Raw genomic sequence first — 16,701 nt, forward strand, 5'->3', positions numbered from 1 at the left:
AATCTGTTAGGGTGTGATAGAGGTTAAAGGTTCTTCTGGGGGGGGATCACAGTAAGGTTTTGATCTATACACACACACACACACACACACACACACACACTGAGCCGTGTGTCGGTCGTTCAGTGGGGTGTCACAGTAAGGTTTTGATCTATACACACACACACACACTGAGCCGTGTCGGTCTTTCAGTGGGGTGTTACAGTAAGGTTTTGATCTATACACACACGCTGACACCCACCCACACACACACACAAATACACTGAGCCGTGTCGGTCGCTCCTGTCATCACGCCCTACCCCAGCCCCCCAGACTCCCACCACAGTGTTAATTAGGTCAGGGCTTTCCACAGTAGCACACTCTCACTCACTGTGCATTGTACCATTAATCAAATGAACCCCTGACTCCCAGCTGTTCCTCTGGATTCCTTCACTTCCTTCATCCTCCTCCTCCTCTGTGTCTCTGCCAGATTTATTTTTAACTTCCTCTGTGGTGTTGTACACAGAACTCTCTCTCCTTTTCTCTGGTTCCATGGTTACCACATCAGTCAAGGCCTTTCTCAGTGCATGCCTGTTGCCATTGGACACAGAGATGATGAGCTTCTTCTAGCTCGCTCCTCTCTCCTCTTATGGACACACACACACAGCGCCCCATTTACATGTTCTGTATACATGTTTAGGCCTATCCATCAATTGTCCCTTTTCCCTCTCCTGGATCCTCCTAGTTCCAAGACAAACCTTTTAGTATCCACATGTGCAGGGGTTCTATTTGGCTGTCCATGAGTTGCATGTTTCCTCACAACATGGTTTGAACGTTTGTTTTGGACTGATGCCCGGCTGAACATTCTTCTCAATGAGCCGATGAAGTGCATTACAGTGGCATGGAAATACTATGACATTTAATCTGAGGCAAATAATCAGTAAAATTACCTTTTTGTCATCATTTAGATGTTGCCAGAATGAATTTAGATGCAGTATAACGTTAGCTAGCTAAGATTGAGGGGAGGCCACCAGACTTTAGCTGGCTAATATTATCATTGCTAGTAATTTTTTACACGCTTTTCTAGCTTATTTATTTTTATTCAACCTTTATTTAACTTGGCAAGTCAGTTAAGAATATATTCTTATTTAAATGACGGCCTACCGGCGAACAGTGGGTTAACTGCCTTGTTCAGGGGCAGAACGACAGATGTTTACCTTGTCAGCTTGGGGATTCGATCCAGCAATCCAGTTACTGGCCCAACTCTCCAACCACTAGGCTACCTGCTGGTTACTGGCCCAACGCTCTAACCACTAGGCTACCTGCTGGTTACTGGCCCAATGCTCTAACCACTAGGCTACCTGCTGGTTACTGGCCCAACGCTCTAACCACTAGGCTACCTGCTGGTTACTGGCCCAACGCTCTAACCACTAGGCTACCTGCTGGTTACTGGCCCAACGCTCTAACCACTAGGCTACCTGCTGGTTACTGGCCCAACGCTCTAACCACTAGGCTACCTGCTGGTTACTGGCCCAACGCTCTAACCACTAGGCTACCTGCTGGTTACTGGCCCAACGCTCTAACCACAAGGCTACCTGCTGGTTACTGGCCCAACGCTCTAACCACTAGGCTACCTGCTGGTTACTGGCCCAACGCTCTAACCACTAGGCTACCTGCTGGTTACTGGCCCAACGCTCTAACCACTAGGCTACCTGCTGGTTACTGGCCCAACGCTCTAACCACTAGGCTACCTGCTGGTTACTGGCCCAACGCTCTAACCACTAGGCTACCTGCTGGTTACTGGCCCAACGCTCTAACCACTAGGCTACCTGCTGGTTACTGGCCCAACGCTCTAACCACTAGGCTACCTGCTGGTTACTGGCCCAACGCTCTAACCACTAGGCTACCTGTTGGTTACTGGCCCAACGCTCTAACCACTAGGCTACCTGCTGGTTACTGGCCCAACGCTCTAACCACTAGGCTACCTGCTGGTTACTGGCCCAACTCTCTAACCACTAGGCTACCTGCTGGTTACTGGCCCAACTCTCCAACCACTAGGCTACCTGCTGGTTACTGGCCCAACGCTCTAACCACTAGGCTACCTGCTGGTTACTGGCCCAACGCTCTAACCACTAGGCTACCTGCTGGTTACTGGCCCAACGCTCTAACCACTAGGCTACCTGCTGGTTACTGGCCCAACGCTCTATCCACTAGGCTACCTGCTGGTTACTGGCCCAACGCTCTAACCACTAGGCTACCTGCTGGTTACTGGCCCAACGCTCTAACCACTAGGCTACCTGCTGGTTACTGGCCCAACGCTCTAACCACTAGGCTACCTGCTGGTTACTGGCCCAACGCTCTAACCACTAGGCTACCTGCTGGTTACTGGCCCAACGCTCTAACCACTAGGCTACCTGCTGGTTACTGGCCCAACTCTCTATCCACTAGGCTACCTGCTGGTTACTGGCCCAACGCTCTATCCACTAGGCTACCTGCTGGTTACTGGCCCAACGCTCTAACCACTAGGCTACCTGCTGGTTACTGGCCCAACTCTCTAACCACTAGGCTACCTGCTGGTTACTGGCCCAACTCTCTAACCACTAGGCTACCTGCTGGTTACTGGCCCAACTCTCTAACCACTAGGCTACCTGTTGGTTACTGGCCCAACTCTCTAACCACTAGGCTACCTGCTGGTTACTGGCCCAACTCTCTATCCACTAGGCTACCTGCCGCCCCTAATGACAACGTTGCCATCTGGCTAAAGTAAATTTGACGACATGATAATGCTGGCAAAGTAGTTTCCTACTAAATATTTGACTACTTTAGCAATGTCATCGTATTTCCAGGCACTATAGTGTAATTTAGATGAAATAGTAGTTAACCCCAGTCTTTCTGAACGGATGCTATCACCACTTTATGGCACCACTATGGCGCCCGTCGGCAGAGGGCTTGAGAACGTTCATAACAGTGGCATGATGCTTAGTGACAGAGGTGCAACCTATGAATAAATAGGTTGTCACGGCAACAGAAGAACCCAGGTATTGTTACCATGGTGTTGGAGAACATAGGCTAGTGGAAGGAGCAGGGGAGATAGATGTGATGGACATGCACGCACACACAGTCTCACAAAAAAAACATACTCTGTGACACACACACACACACACACACCTTCCCTACGTGATAGTTCTCTAATTCTCCAATGCAAGCAGCAATGACATGGAACGACACAAGGCTCAAGTCAATAGAGGAGTGGAACAAACAGAAAGTGCTTGTCTTCACGCTGGCCACATCAATGATGAGGTTAGACGTGCAATCAACACAAGCTGTTGTTCTGTAGGAAATATCTAGTTGTAATGGTTTTGTAATCCTTCTTTCTCTCTCCCTTCCAGCAATAGACTTATTATATGGTGGAATATATTGTTTTGTGTGTCAAGACTACATATACGACAAAGAGATGGAACAGATTGCCAAAGAAGAACAGAGGAAAGCCTGGAAATTGCAAGGTACAGTGTTGCTGGTCTCCAGCAGCTCAGGCAACGCTACTTTTCTGTCTGTTTTATCTCCCCCCCCAGTCAATAATTGATTTATTCCTTCATGTATTTTAACCTTTATTTATTTAACCACTTTCTGATCCAGATCACAATGTGTGGAGCTATGATAAACTGCATCCAGTGATTTTAAAGTAGTGGCAGCTGCATTCACATACACTATATATACAATACAAAGTATCTGGACACCCCTTCAAATTAGTGCAATCGGCTATTTCAGCCACACCCGTTGCTGACAGGTGTTTAAAATCGAGCACACAGCCATGCAATCTCCATAGACAAACATTGGCAGTAGAATGGCCTTACTTAAGAGCTCAGTGACTTTCACCATAATAGGATGCCACCTTTCCAATAATTAGTTTGTCACATTTCTGCCCTGCTAGAGTTGCCCTGGTCAACTGTAAGTGCTGTTATTGTGAAGTGGAAACGTCTAGGAGCAACAATGGTTCAGCCGCAAAGTGGTAGGCCACACAAGCTCTCGGAACGGGACAGGCGAGTGCAAAAGCGTGTAGTGCGTAAAAATCGTCTGGTTGCAACACTCACTACCGAGTTCCAAACTGCCTCTGGAAGCAACGTTAGGACAACTGTCCGTCGGGAGTTTCATGAAATGGGTTTCCATGGCTGAGCAGCCTCACACAAGCCTAAGATCACCATACGCAATGCCAATCAATCAATCAAATTTTATTTATATAGCCCTTCGTACATCAGCTGATATCTCAAAGTGCTGTACAGAAACCCAGCCTAAAACCCCAAACAGCAAGCAATACAGGTGTAGAAGCACGGTTGCTAGGAAAAACTCCCTAGAAAGGCCAAAACCTAGGAGGAAACCTAGAGAGGAACCAGGCTATGTGGGGTGGCCAGTCCTCTTCTGGCTGTGCCGGGTGGAGATTATAACAGAACATGGCCAAGATGTTCAAATGTTCATAAATGACCAGCATGGTCAAATAATAGTAAGGCAGAACAGTTGAAACTGGAGCAGCAGCATGGCCAGGTGGACTGGGGACAGCAAGGAGCCATCATGTCAGGTAGTCCTGGGGCATGGTCCTAGGGCTCAGGTCCTCCGAGAGAGAGAAAGAAAGAAGGAGAGAATTAGAGAACGCACACTTAGATTCACACAGGACACCGAATAGGACAGGAGAATTACTCCAGATATAACAAACTGACCCTAGCCCCCCGACACAAACTACTGCAGCATAAATACTGGAGGCTGAGACAGGAGGGGTCAGGAGACACTGTGGCCCCATCCGAGGACACCCCCGGACAGGGCCAAACAGGAAGGATATAACCCCACCCACTTTGCCAAAGCACAGCCCCCACACCACAAGCATTGGCTTCACCATCTGGAAGTCTGACGGACAAATCTGGGTTTGGTGGATGCAAGGAGAATGCTGCCTACCCAAATGCGTAATGCCAACTATAACGTTTGGTGGAGGAGAAATGATGGTCTGGGGCTGTTTTTCCTGGTTCGGGCTAGGCCCCTTAGTTCCAGTGAAGGGAAATCTTAATGCTACGGCATTCTTGACTATTCTGTGCTTCCAACTTTATGTCAACAGTTTGGGGAAGTCCTTTTCCTGATTTAGCATGACAGTGCCCCCGTGCACAAAGCGAAGTCCATACAGAAATGGTTTGTTGAGATCAGTGTGGAAGAACTTGACTGGCCTGCACAGAGCCCTGACCTCAAGGCCATCGAACACCTTTGGGATAAATTGAAACGGCGACTGCGAGCCAAGCCTTAATCGCCCAACATCAGTACGTGACCTCACTAATGCTCTTGTGGCTGAATGGAAGCAAGTCCCAGCAGAAAGCCTTCCCAGAATAGTGGAGGCTGTTATAGCAGCAAAAGGGTGACCAACTCCATATTAATGCCCATGATTTTGGAATGAGATGTTCAAGGTGTCCGTATACTTTTGGTCATGTATTGGTACAATTATTTGTTTAAATGATTTTAACATATTGGACCATGGCAGGCATATAGCCTTTACATGGTCCATATTAACAGGTATGCTATCAGCGATCAGCATTATCACCTGTAGCCCAACTGATGCAGCGTAGTGACTATAAATACATAGGCTGAAGCATGGGGTTGGCCATCTGCGTTTACCCTATTGGGCTAATCGTTAGCTAGGTTCCAAATGTAATCAGCGTAGTGACTATAAATACATAGGCTGAAGCATGGGGTTGGCCATCTGCGTTTACCCTATTGGGCTAATCGTTAGCTAGATCCCAAATGTAATCAGCGTAGTGACTATAAATACATAGGCTGAAGCATGGGGTTGGCCATCTGCGTTTACCCTATTGGGCTGATCGTTAGCTAGATCCCAAATGTAATCAGCGTAGTGACTATAAATACATAGGCTGAAGCATGGGGTTGGCCATCTGCGTTTACCCTATTGGGCTGATCGTTAGCTAGATCCCAAATGTAATCAGCGTAGTGACTATAAATACATAGGCTGAAGCATGGGGTTGGCGATCTGCGTTTACCCTATTGGGCTGATCGTTAGCTAGATCCCAAATGTAATCAGCGTAGTGACTATAAATACATAGGCTGAAGCATGGGGTTGGCCATCTGCGTTTATAGCCTACCTGTTAGGGTAACTTGGGGTGTTTTACCCCAAGTGAGATGATCCGTGTTACATTTAACCCCACTCTCCTCTATGCACTCACAGCAAATTGCGGAGCGTTAACATTCTTATTCATGGTATTGCTAAAAACTCTGGGTTTAAAAAGATAAATTTCGCACATTTAAGAGTTGAGAAATAAATAAAGTTAGGAATGGAAAGCTGGGATCCTCTGGGGCGGCAGGTAGTGGTTAGGCCGTTGACTAGTAACCGAAAAGTTGCTGGATCAAATCCCGAGCTGACAATGTAAAAGTCTGTCGTTCTGCCCCTGAACAGGCAGTTAACCCACTGTTCCTAGGCCGTCATTGAAAATAATAATTTGTTCTTAACTGACTTGCCTATTTAAATAAATAAAATAAACAAAGCCATCAACTGCTGTTTTCCCTGCGAATGCAAGACTTGTGCATTGACTGCATGTCAGACGGCAGGTTTCCCTCAATGTCACTCAACTTGAATGTGCCTCGAGAGTAATATTTCTCTGGCATAGAGCATGCAACAACAAGCCGACTAGGTAACTAGATAAATCTGACTATCCCAGAGTAGAATATGTTTTCTATTCATTACTAGTTTTATTTGCAGAGGAAAAGTCAAAGTAGGCTGTTCTAGCATCTTCAAGGTCTCCCTTAGCAGAAATATTGTTTTTTCATGATCCATATTTTTGGGCCGTGGCATCAATGATTTTGTCGTGGCACAGCAACCACCTATAAATGACTGCAGTGGAAATACTGGCACAGTGTCATCAGCATAAAAGTGTAACTTCCAGTTGTTCACTCAGGAATCATTATGGTTAATATACAATGTGAGTAGTACTTCTGGACCTGGAATGAAGCCCTGAGGTACAGCTGAGGCCACTGGACTTCGGTTCAGGTTGGAAAAGAACTCTTCGTGCTCCACAGATTTAATTTATCTTTGTACCAATGTTTTGGTCTCAATAGACCATTGTTTCCCCACTGGTGGCCCTTGGGTAGTAAAAACAATTACTGTAAAAACACCAGCAAATCAGCTTCATCTGATTTTAATTTTTTAAAATCTGTTTCCAAATATTCCAACTCATAATAGACACATGATCGTATACAAATGTTCAAGGTTTGAAATGATTGTTTTAGTCAAATATTCTATCTGTTTGGGCGGTTTGGGGGGTCAGTCTGCAGTCTCCATTATTTTTGTCATTATGTTCTGGCCCCAACCATTCGCTCAAGAAAAAATCTAGTCAATAATCCCTGCAATAGATCTCCATCATAGCCTGGTCCCAGATCTATTTGCCAACTCTTATGGTCACCGGTGTGACAATTACCATAGAAGTTGGCAGGACAGCACAAACAGATCTGAGACCAGGCTACCTTTATCAAGGGTCAGGATGAAAATATGGATGGTTTCGTCAATGTCTCAACGATGTCTCTGTCTTTGTGACCAGGTGTAGGGGAGAAATACTCGACGTGGGAGCCTACGAAGCGAGAGTTGGAGTTATTACGGCACAATCCAAAGCGAAGGAAAATCACTACAAACTGCACCATCGGTGAGATATAGGCTGGTCCGCTCTCCGCACAACCTTATGAAGTGCTAGTAGCAGGGTCTATTTCATCACCCAGGCGTGTGTGTGTCTGTGGTGTTGTCTGTGGAGTCCAGGTGTCTGTGGTGTCTGTGGTGTTGTCTGTATAGTCCAGGTGTCTGTGGCGTTGTCTGTATAGTCCATGTGTCTGGCGTTGTCTGTATAGTCCAGGTGTCTGTGGTGTTGTCTGTATAGTCCAGGTGTCTGTGGTGTTGTCTGTATAGTCCAGGTGTCTGTGGCGTTGTCTGTATAGTCCAGGTGTCTGTGGCGTTGTCTGTATAGTCCAGGTGTCTGTGGTGTTGTCTGTATAGTCCAGGTGTCTGTGGTGTTGTCTGTATAGTCCAGGTGTCTGTGGTGTTGTCTGTATAGTCCAGGTGTCTGTGGTGTTGTCTGTATAGTCCAGGTGTCTGTGGTGTTGTCTGTATAGTCCAGGTGTCTGTGGTGTTGTCTGTATAGTCCAGGTGTCTGTGGTGTTGTCTGTATAGTCCAGGTGTTGTCTGTGTAGTCCAGGTGTGTGTGTCGTCCAGGTGTCTGTGGTGTTGTCTGTATAGTCCAGGTGTCTGTGGTGTTGTCTGTATAGTCCAGGTGTCTGTGGTGTTGTCTGTATAGTCCAGGTATCTCTGGTGGTGTCTGTATAGTCCAGGGTTACTTATGTGTTTATGTTGGGCTAGAGAGGAGTAATGAACACCACAGGGCAGCAGGCAGAAGCCCAGAGAGGGAGAGAGAGAGAGAGAATGCACTGTTCCTTCTTCAATGACAAGTTCACACAACAAGGATGGTCTCTTCTGTCTTTCTCTCAGACGCTCTCTGTTTCTCAAACTCTTTGTAGATTCAAATTTACTCACGCCTCTCTGTTTCATTCTTCCTCTTCTCTCTCAATCTCTTTTCCTCTCTGCAGTTATCTCGCTTGATTGTGTAGAGTTCATTCAGTCTTCCTACTTTTGTTCTCTTCCTCCCTCTCACTGTAATGAAAAACTCGTAGAGAGGCCAGCCCAGCTGTCTCTGGGTGTGTGGAGTGGGTCGAGTCTGGAGAGTTTAACCCCCAGCCAAGAGCTCTATTCCTGGGCCGGCTGGACCAGTCCCAGGCTCCACACTACTCCACCTGATCTGTTCACACAGGCCTTTGTGGTGGACCACAGCTTTTATCTGCACTAGCCCAAACCATGGCTGATTACGCTAGCCCAAACCATGGCTGATTACGCTAGCCCAAACCATGGCTGATTACGCTAGCCCAAACCATGGCTGATTACGCTAGCCCAAACCATGGCTGATTACGCTAGCCCAAACCATGGCTGATTACGCTAGCCCAAACCATGGCTGATTACGCCAGCCCAAACCATGGCTGGATTACGCCAGCCCAAACCATGGCTGGATTACGCTAGCCCAAACCATGGCTGGATTACGCTAGCCCAAACCATGGCTGGATTATGCTAGCCCAAACCATGGCTGGATTGCGCCAGCCCAAACCATGGCTGGATTACGCTAGCCCAAACCATGGCTGGATTACGCTAGCCCAAACCATGGCTGGATTACGCTAGCCCAAACCATGGCCAAATTTAGCACATTTACAGAACTGTTTATTACTTGTCTTTATCCCTGTCAAATAAAGTAAATGAAAGCTTCCTGTAACAGAGAGATGTGAATGTCAGAGCGCAATGTCCTCCTCTCTGGTACAGGAGATGTGAATGTCAGAGCGCAATGTCCTCCTCTCTGTTACAGGAGATGTGAATGTCAGAGCGTAATGTCCTCCTCTCTGTTACAGGAGATGTGAATGTCAGAGCGTAATGTCCTCCTCTCTGTTACAGGAGATGTGAATGTCAGAGCGTAATGTCCTCCTCTGTTACAGGAGATGTGAATGTCAGAGCGCAATGTCCTCCTCTCTGTTACAGGAGATGTGAATGTTAGAGCTGTTCTTCTCTTGATTATTTGTCCTGAAGATGGGCCTACTTTTTCACATTCCCCCTCTCTCTCTAACCCCCCCCGTCTCCCGTCAGGTTTACGAGGGTTGATCAACCTGGGCAACACGTGCTTCATGAACTGCATCGTCCAGGCCCTCACCCACACCCCGCTGCTGCGTGACTTCTTCCTGTCCGACAGGCACAAGTGTGAGATGCAGTCCAACTCCTGTCTGGTGTGTGAGATGTCACAGCTCTTTCAGGAGGTAACCAGAATGCCCTGCCGTATTATACAGCTACAGTATTTGGCATTTTGTTTAAACTCAACTCACCAGTCTGTGTGAAGGTGGGGGGATTGTCTGTCTCCATACTTATCTCTAAATGCTAGGCTCCTTACCAATCGTTCACAGTTCTAAATGTCTTTAGTACAGTCAGTTGGTTAGATTACATCTACTAAACTCAATGCTCCCTGATCATTATAGAACTGGTGCTCAGGTGTCTCCTCACACCCCCCACTCTCTGATGTGTATATACACTGAGTGTACAGAATGTTAGACCTGCTCTTTCCATGACATAGTCAAGGCTTAAACATCCTTCTTTACACTGTCTCCTCCCCTTCAGCTACATTGATTGAAGTGGATTTAACAAGTGACATCAGTAAGGGCTCATAGACTGACCAGGTGAATCCAGGGTAAAGCTATGTCAGTGGTTCCCAACTCCAGTCCTCCACCACCCCGACAGCACACACTTCTGGTGTAGCCCCAGATAAACAAACACCTGATTCAACTCATTGAGGGCCTGATGATGAGTTGACAAGTTGAATCAGGTGTTCAGATGTGACAGTGAATGGTGAATGAACTGGTGTCTAGAGTAGACCAAGGAGAAAAGTGAAAAGCATACCCTTGGAGAGTATTTGTCATGTTACAATGGGAACTAGAATAAAAGTTTCAGAACAAACTTTGTGCTTGCTGAGAACTATTCAGCTAGAGAGCATATCTCTGTTCTTGTCCCTAAGAGCCAGACGCTCACACACACACTTCTCTTCCCTCTCTCCCAATCACATTGCTCATTCCTGCTCCACGCGTTCCTCTTTCCCTTTGAACCTGGAGCATGCAGCACCATCATCAGTACCAGGAAAGAGGGGCTGTTCCTCTGACTTTGTACCCACACATAGCTCCTCTCAGCCAGGGAGGAGTTGGTATTTGATCAGCCCCTCCCTGTCTTTCTTTTTATAGACTCTTTGGTTTGTCAGCCTGCTTCAAGCTGCAGCGGAGGACCAAAGAGCCTGTAAGATACAAGATATAAGCTTGTTAGTGCGTGCGTTTCCTCAACTCTCAATCAGGCCTCAGAGGGAGAGTCAGGAGATGGTGTGTGTGTGTGTGTGTGTGTGTGTGTGTGTGTGTGTGTGTGTGTGTGTGTGTGTGTGTGTGTGTGTGTGTGTGTGTGTGTGTGTGTGTGTGTGTGTGTGTGTGTGTGTGTGTGTGTGTGTGTGTGTGTGTGTACCGTAATAGGCAGGGCTTGGTTGTGCATTCAAGCAGAGCACTCCTTTCATTATGGTGTTCTCTCCATCTCACACCCTGACCTAGACTGTCAGTCATCCCACCCTCTCTGCAAGTTCAGTAACTAGCATTCACTAACAAATAATAGCATTTGATGTTCTTTTCTACATAGAAGATCAAACAAAATGATTGCCTGAGCATCTTCTGAACTTCCCAATACCTTTCTGATGCATTTCAGTCACTTCAAACCATACTTCCTTCAGATAGAAATACTGTCATAGTACTGTAAACTGATTTGTAATAGACTCTCATAGTACTGTAAACTGATTTGTAATAGACTCATAGTACTGTAAACAGATTTGTAATAGACTGTCATAGTACTGTAAACTGATTTGTAATAGACTGTCATAGTACTTACTGTAAACTGATTTGTAATAGACTCATAGTACTGTAAACGGATTTGTAATAGACTGTCATAGTACTTACTGTAAACTGATTTGTAATAGACTGTCATAGTACTGTAAACGGATTTGTAATACTGTCATAGTACTGTAAACTGATTTGTAATAGACTGTCATAGTACTGTAAACTGATTTGTAATAGACTGTCATAGTACTTACTGTAAACTAATTTGTAATAGACTGTCATAGTACTTACTGTAAACTGATTTGTAATAGACTGTCATAGTACTGTAAACGGATTTGTAATAGACTGTCATAGTACTTACTGTAAACTGATTTGTAATAGACTGTCATAGTACTGTAAACGGATTTGTAATAGACTGTCATAGTACTGTAAACTGATTTGTAATAGACTGTCATAGTACTGTAAACTGATTTGTAATAGACTGTCATAGTACTTACTGTAAACTGATTTGTAATAGACTGTCATAGTACTGTAAACGGATTTGTAATAGACTGTCATAGTACTGTAAACTGATTTGTAATAGACTGTCATAGTACTGTAAACTGATTTGTAATAGACTGTCATAGTACTTACTGTAAACTGATTTGTAAACTGATTTGTAATAGACTGTCATAGTACTGTAAACGGATTTGTAATAGACTGTCATAGTACTGTAAACTGATTTGTAATAGACTGTCATAGTACTGTAAACTGATTTGTAATAGACTGTCATAGTACTGTAAACTGATTTGTAATAGACTGTAAACTGATTTGTAATAGACTGTCATAGTACTGTAAACGGATTTGTAATAGACTGTCAAAACTCCAAATAAAAAAGTAAACATTGTCCATTGACTACAACACTTGAAATGTTTTAATTATCAAAATGGGGTCACGGGCCCAGAAAGGTTTGGAACCCTGTGCTATAAGGTCTCAGCTGTACAAAGAAGATACAAGTTGAGTCTAGGTACATTTAACAACATGGCTGCCAGATGTTAAATCCCTGTCCTCCCCATTTCCTACTTTCTCTCCACAGTTCTACTCGGGCCACCGTTGGCCCCACATTCCCTTCCGGCTGCTGCACCTGGTGTGGACTCACGCACGTCACTTAGCGGGCTACGAGCAACAGGATGCCCACGAGTTCCTCATCGCAGCGCTGGACGTGCTGCACCGCCACTGTAAAGGAGACACCGCCCGTAAGTATCGTTGTCCTGACTTATTACTTAAATACTGTGGGAAAGTTTCACTTAACTTACTGATAAATACACTATAGTACTGTGTTATGGTTAAAGGGAAGTGACACTGAGGTTGAGCTATATTCTATTTCTTCAGTGTAACTGAACAGATGTTCTGATTCTTCTAGCGGAATAGAGACCAAAGTGGGTTTCATCAAGACAAAATGGATGATAAATGTATGAGTCTACACTGTAATCGTCTGGTTAAAAAGGGAATCATCTGTTCTCCTACAGTTCAAATAGGTTAGAAGAGAGAACCGATTTGTCACGTCTGTCTGCCTGCATAAATTCTGCATGCGCTGAATCCTCAGTCGTTTCAATTGAAACTCCACTTTAGCCGAGGAGACACGTCTGTGTCAAATCTACCCATAATGCAGTGTGTTGTCCGCACTCAGCACCAGTGGAAATGTACTGAAGGGGAAGATTGAAGGGAAGTGACAATGCCACGCACCGAAGGGACCGAGAGGATTGTGGGGTGGAATGATAATGTGCCCCACTGCACCGCCATGACACAGGGGAGGGACCTGGGAGTAAGGAGGCCTCTGATTCGCCAGAATTGTAGAGGGAGTTCAGAGGTGCTAGACAGGCTTCACTGCAGTGGGGAGAGAGCGAGGGGTGGGGGGTGTGACAGAGAGTGGGGGGACAAGGGGGGTTGCGACGGAGGGGGTGACAGACAGTGAGGGGGGCGAGAGAGAGTGAAAGAGTCCTTTAAAAGTGCAAAGGTGTCCACTGTGTTGATGTGTGCTCGCTCTCCATCTGTCTCTGTGTTCTGTTACCTAGGAGACGACAACGGGAAGAAGGCCAACAATCCAAACCACTGTAGCTGCATCATTGACCAAATTTTCACTGGCGGCCTCCAATCAGACGTCACCTGTCAAGTCTGCCAGTAAGTGTGTGCCTCATTCCGTGTTCTTTCCACTAGCCAACATCCCCCATGTTTAAAATCTGGGTGTGGGGGGGGGGAGAGTGTGGAAGAAAGTGAAGGTTGTATGTGTCAAGACTGCTAAAATACTCACGTTTGACATTTTGACATCCTCTCAAAGGACTTCCTACATTGCCAAGAGGCAAGAACTCCCTTCCTCTGCTTTCACCTCCCATCCTCCTTCTCCCTCTTCTCCTCTGCATCCTCCTCTATCTTACCCCCTCCTCCCTCACCCTTCTTCCTCTGATCTCAGCTACCTCCCTCCATCCTTTTCCCCCTGATCTCAGCTACCTCCCTCCATCCTTTTTCCCCAACACTATCCTGATGTATTAGTCTGGAGTGACCCTTTTCTAACCTGCTCTCATCTTTACCAGTCTCCCAACACTGCCCCTTTACTGCACTCCTCTCATATTTAAGTCATGTCCTCCCCTCCTGGTGAAGCTGCTGTTGGGAGGAGGTTCTCTAGATGCTGGGCTGTCCTGTCACATTTACACAGAGCTCACTGTACTCTAGGGCACTCAACTGCACTCTACACAGTGCAACACAGCGAGCCGGGCTCAGCCACACCTGGCCACACACAACACAGAAGCTAGCTCCAGAATACCTGGCTGTAGGGCTAGCTCCAGAATACCTGGCTGTAGGGCTAGCTCCAGAATACCTGGCCGTAGGGCTAGCTCCAGAATACCTGGCCGTAGGGCTAGCTCCAGAATACCTGGCCGTAGGGCTAGCTCCAGAATACCTGGCCGTAGGGTAATATCCCCCTAACTGGAAGGAGACGGTGGTAATATCCCCCTAACTGGAAGGAGACGGTGGTAGTAGCCCCCTACTGGAAGGAGACGGTGGTAGTAGCCCCCTAACTGGAAGGAGACGGTGGTAATATCCCCTAACTGGAAGGAGACGGTGGTAATATCCCCTAGCTGGAAGGAGACGGTGGTAATATCCCTCTAACTGGAAGGAGACGGTGGTAATATCCCCCTAACTGGAAGGAGACGGTGGTAATAATAGCCCCCTAACTGGAAGGAGACGGTGGTAATAATAGCCCCCTAACTGGAAGGAGACGGTGGTAATATCACCCTAACTGGAAGGAGACGGTGGTAGTAGCCCCCTACTGGAAGGAGACGGTGGTAGTAGCCCCCTAACTGGAAGGAGACGGTGGTAATATCCCCCTAACTGGAAGGAGACGGTGGTAATATCCCCCTAACTGGAAGGAGACGGTGGTAATATCCCCTAACTGGAAGGAGACGGTGGTAATATCCCCTAACTGGAAGGAGACGGTGGTAATATCCCCCTAACTGGAAGGAGACGGTGGTAATATCCCCCTAACTGGAAGGAGACGGTGGTAATAGCCCCCTAACTGGAAGGAGACGGTGGTAATATCCCCCTAACTGGAAGGAGACGGTGGTAATATCCCCCTAGCTGGAAGGAGACGGTGGTAATATCCCCCTAGCTGGAAGGAGACGGTGGTAATATCCCCTAACTGGAAGGAGACGGTGGTAATATCCCCCTAACTGGAAGGAGACGGTGGTAATATCCCCTAACTGGAAGGAGACGGTGGTAATATCCCCCTAACTGGAAGGAGACGGTGGTAATAGCCCCTACTGGATGGAGACGGTGGTAATAGCCCCTAACTGGAAGGAGACGGTGGTAATATCCCCTAACTGGAAGGAGACGGTGGTAGTGGCCCCTAACTGGAAGGAGACGGTGGTAATGGCCCCTAACTGGAAGGAGACGGTGGTAATATCCCCCTAACTGGAAGGAGACGGTGGTAATATCCCCCTAACTGGAAGGAGACGGTGGTAATATCCCCCTAACTGGAAGGAGACGGTGGTAATATCCCCCTAACTGGAAGGAGACGGTGGTAATATCCCCTAACTGGAAGGAGACGGTGGTAATATCCCCTAACTGGAAGGAGACGGTGGTAATATCCCCCTAACTGGAAGGAGACGGTGGTAATATCCCCCTAGCTGGAAGGAGACGGTGGTAATATCCCCCTAACTGGAAGGAGACGGTGGTAATATCCCCCTAACTGGAAGGAGACGGTGGTAATATCCCCCTAACTGGAAGGAGACGGTGGTAATATCCCCCTAACTGGAAGGAGACGGTGGTAATATCCCCCTAGCTGGAAGGAGACGGTGGTAATATCCCCCTAGCTGGAAGGAGACGGTGGTAATATCCCCCTAACTGGAAGGAGACGGTGGTAATATCCCCCTAACTGGAAGGAGACGGTGGTAATATCCCCCTAGCTGGAAGGAGACGGTGGTAATAGCCCCCTAACTGGAAGGAGACGGTGGTAATATCCCCCTAGCTGGAAGGAGACGGTGGTAATATCCCCCTAGCTGGAAGGAGACGGTGGTAATAGCCCCCTAACTGGAAGGAGACGGTGGTAATAATAGCCCCCTAACTGGAAGGAGACGGTGGTAATAATAGCCCCCTAACTGGAAGGAGACGGTGGTAATAGCCCCTAACTGGAAGGAGACGGTGGTAATATCCCCTAACTGGAAGGAGACGGTGGTAATATCCCCTAACTGGAAGGAGACGGTGGTAATATCCCCTAACTGGAAGGAGACGGTGGTAATAATAGCCCCCTAACTGGAAGGAGACGGTGGTAATATCCCCCTAACTGGAAGGAGACGGTGGTAATATCCCCCCGGTGGTAACTGGAAGGAGACGGTGGTAATATCCCCTGGAAGCTGGAAGGAGGAGACGGTGGTAATATCCCCTAACTGGAAGGAGACGGTGGTAATATCCCCTAACTGGAAGGAGACGGTGGTAATAGCCCCTAACTGGAAGGAGACGGTGGTAATATCCCCTAACTGGAAGGAGACGGTGGTAATATCCCCTAACTGGAAGGAGACGGTGGTAATAGCCCCTAACTGGAAGGAGACGGTGGTAATATCCCCTAACTGGAAGGAGACGGTGGTAATATCCCCTAACTGGAAGGAGACGGTGGTAATAGCCCCTACTGGAAGGAGACGGTGGTAATATCCCCTAACTGGAAGGAGACGGTGGTAATATCCCCTAACTGGAAGGAGACGGTGGTAATAGCCCCTAACT

The 16,701-nt window shown here is 47.1% G+C and overlaps 1 protein-coding gene across 50 annotated transcripts in view; it reads left to right on the forward strand.

Annotated features, from left to right (window-relative positions):
- The window catches only part of LOC118380564 (ubiquitin carboxyl-terminal hydrolase 22-like), a 79,427-nt gene that overhangs the window by 39,666 nt on the left and 23,060 nt on the right, over window positions 1-16,701 (forward strand). For all 50 annotated transcript variants that reach the window (XR_008127107.1, XR_008127106.1, XR_008127108.1 and 47 more), the window contains 5 exons: window positions 3,366-3,479; window positions 7,557-7,658; window positions 9,686-9,852; window positions 12,527-12,686; window positions 13,506-13,611. Coding sequence is in view for 1 of the 50 variants with exons in the window: in XM_052513640.1 (XP_052369600.1) it covers window positions 3,366-3,479; window positions 7,557-7,658; window positions 9,686-9,852; window positions 12,527-12,686; window positions 13,506-13,611 (649 nt within the window). In the remaining 49 variants the exon portion in view is untranslated. The remainder of the gene's footprint in view (window positions 1-3,365; window positions 3,480-7,556; window positions 7,659-9,685; window positions 9,853-12,526; window positions 12,687-13,505; window positions 13,612-16,701) is intronic.

This window comes from Oncorhynchus keta, unplaced genomic scaffold (genome assembly GCF_023373465.1).
Source record: "Oncorhynchus keta strain PuntledgeMale-10-30-2019 unplaced genomic scaffold, Oket_V2 Un_scaffold_13320_pilon_pilon, whole genome shotgun sequence".
NCBI lineage: Eukaryota > Metazoa > Chordata > Actinopteri > Salmoniformes > Salmonidae > Oncorhynchus > Oncorhynchus keta.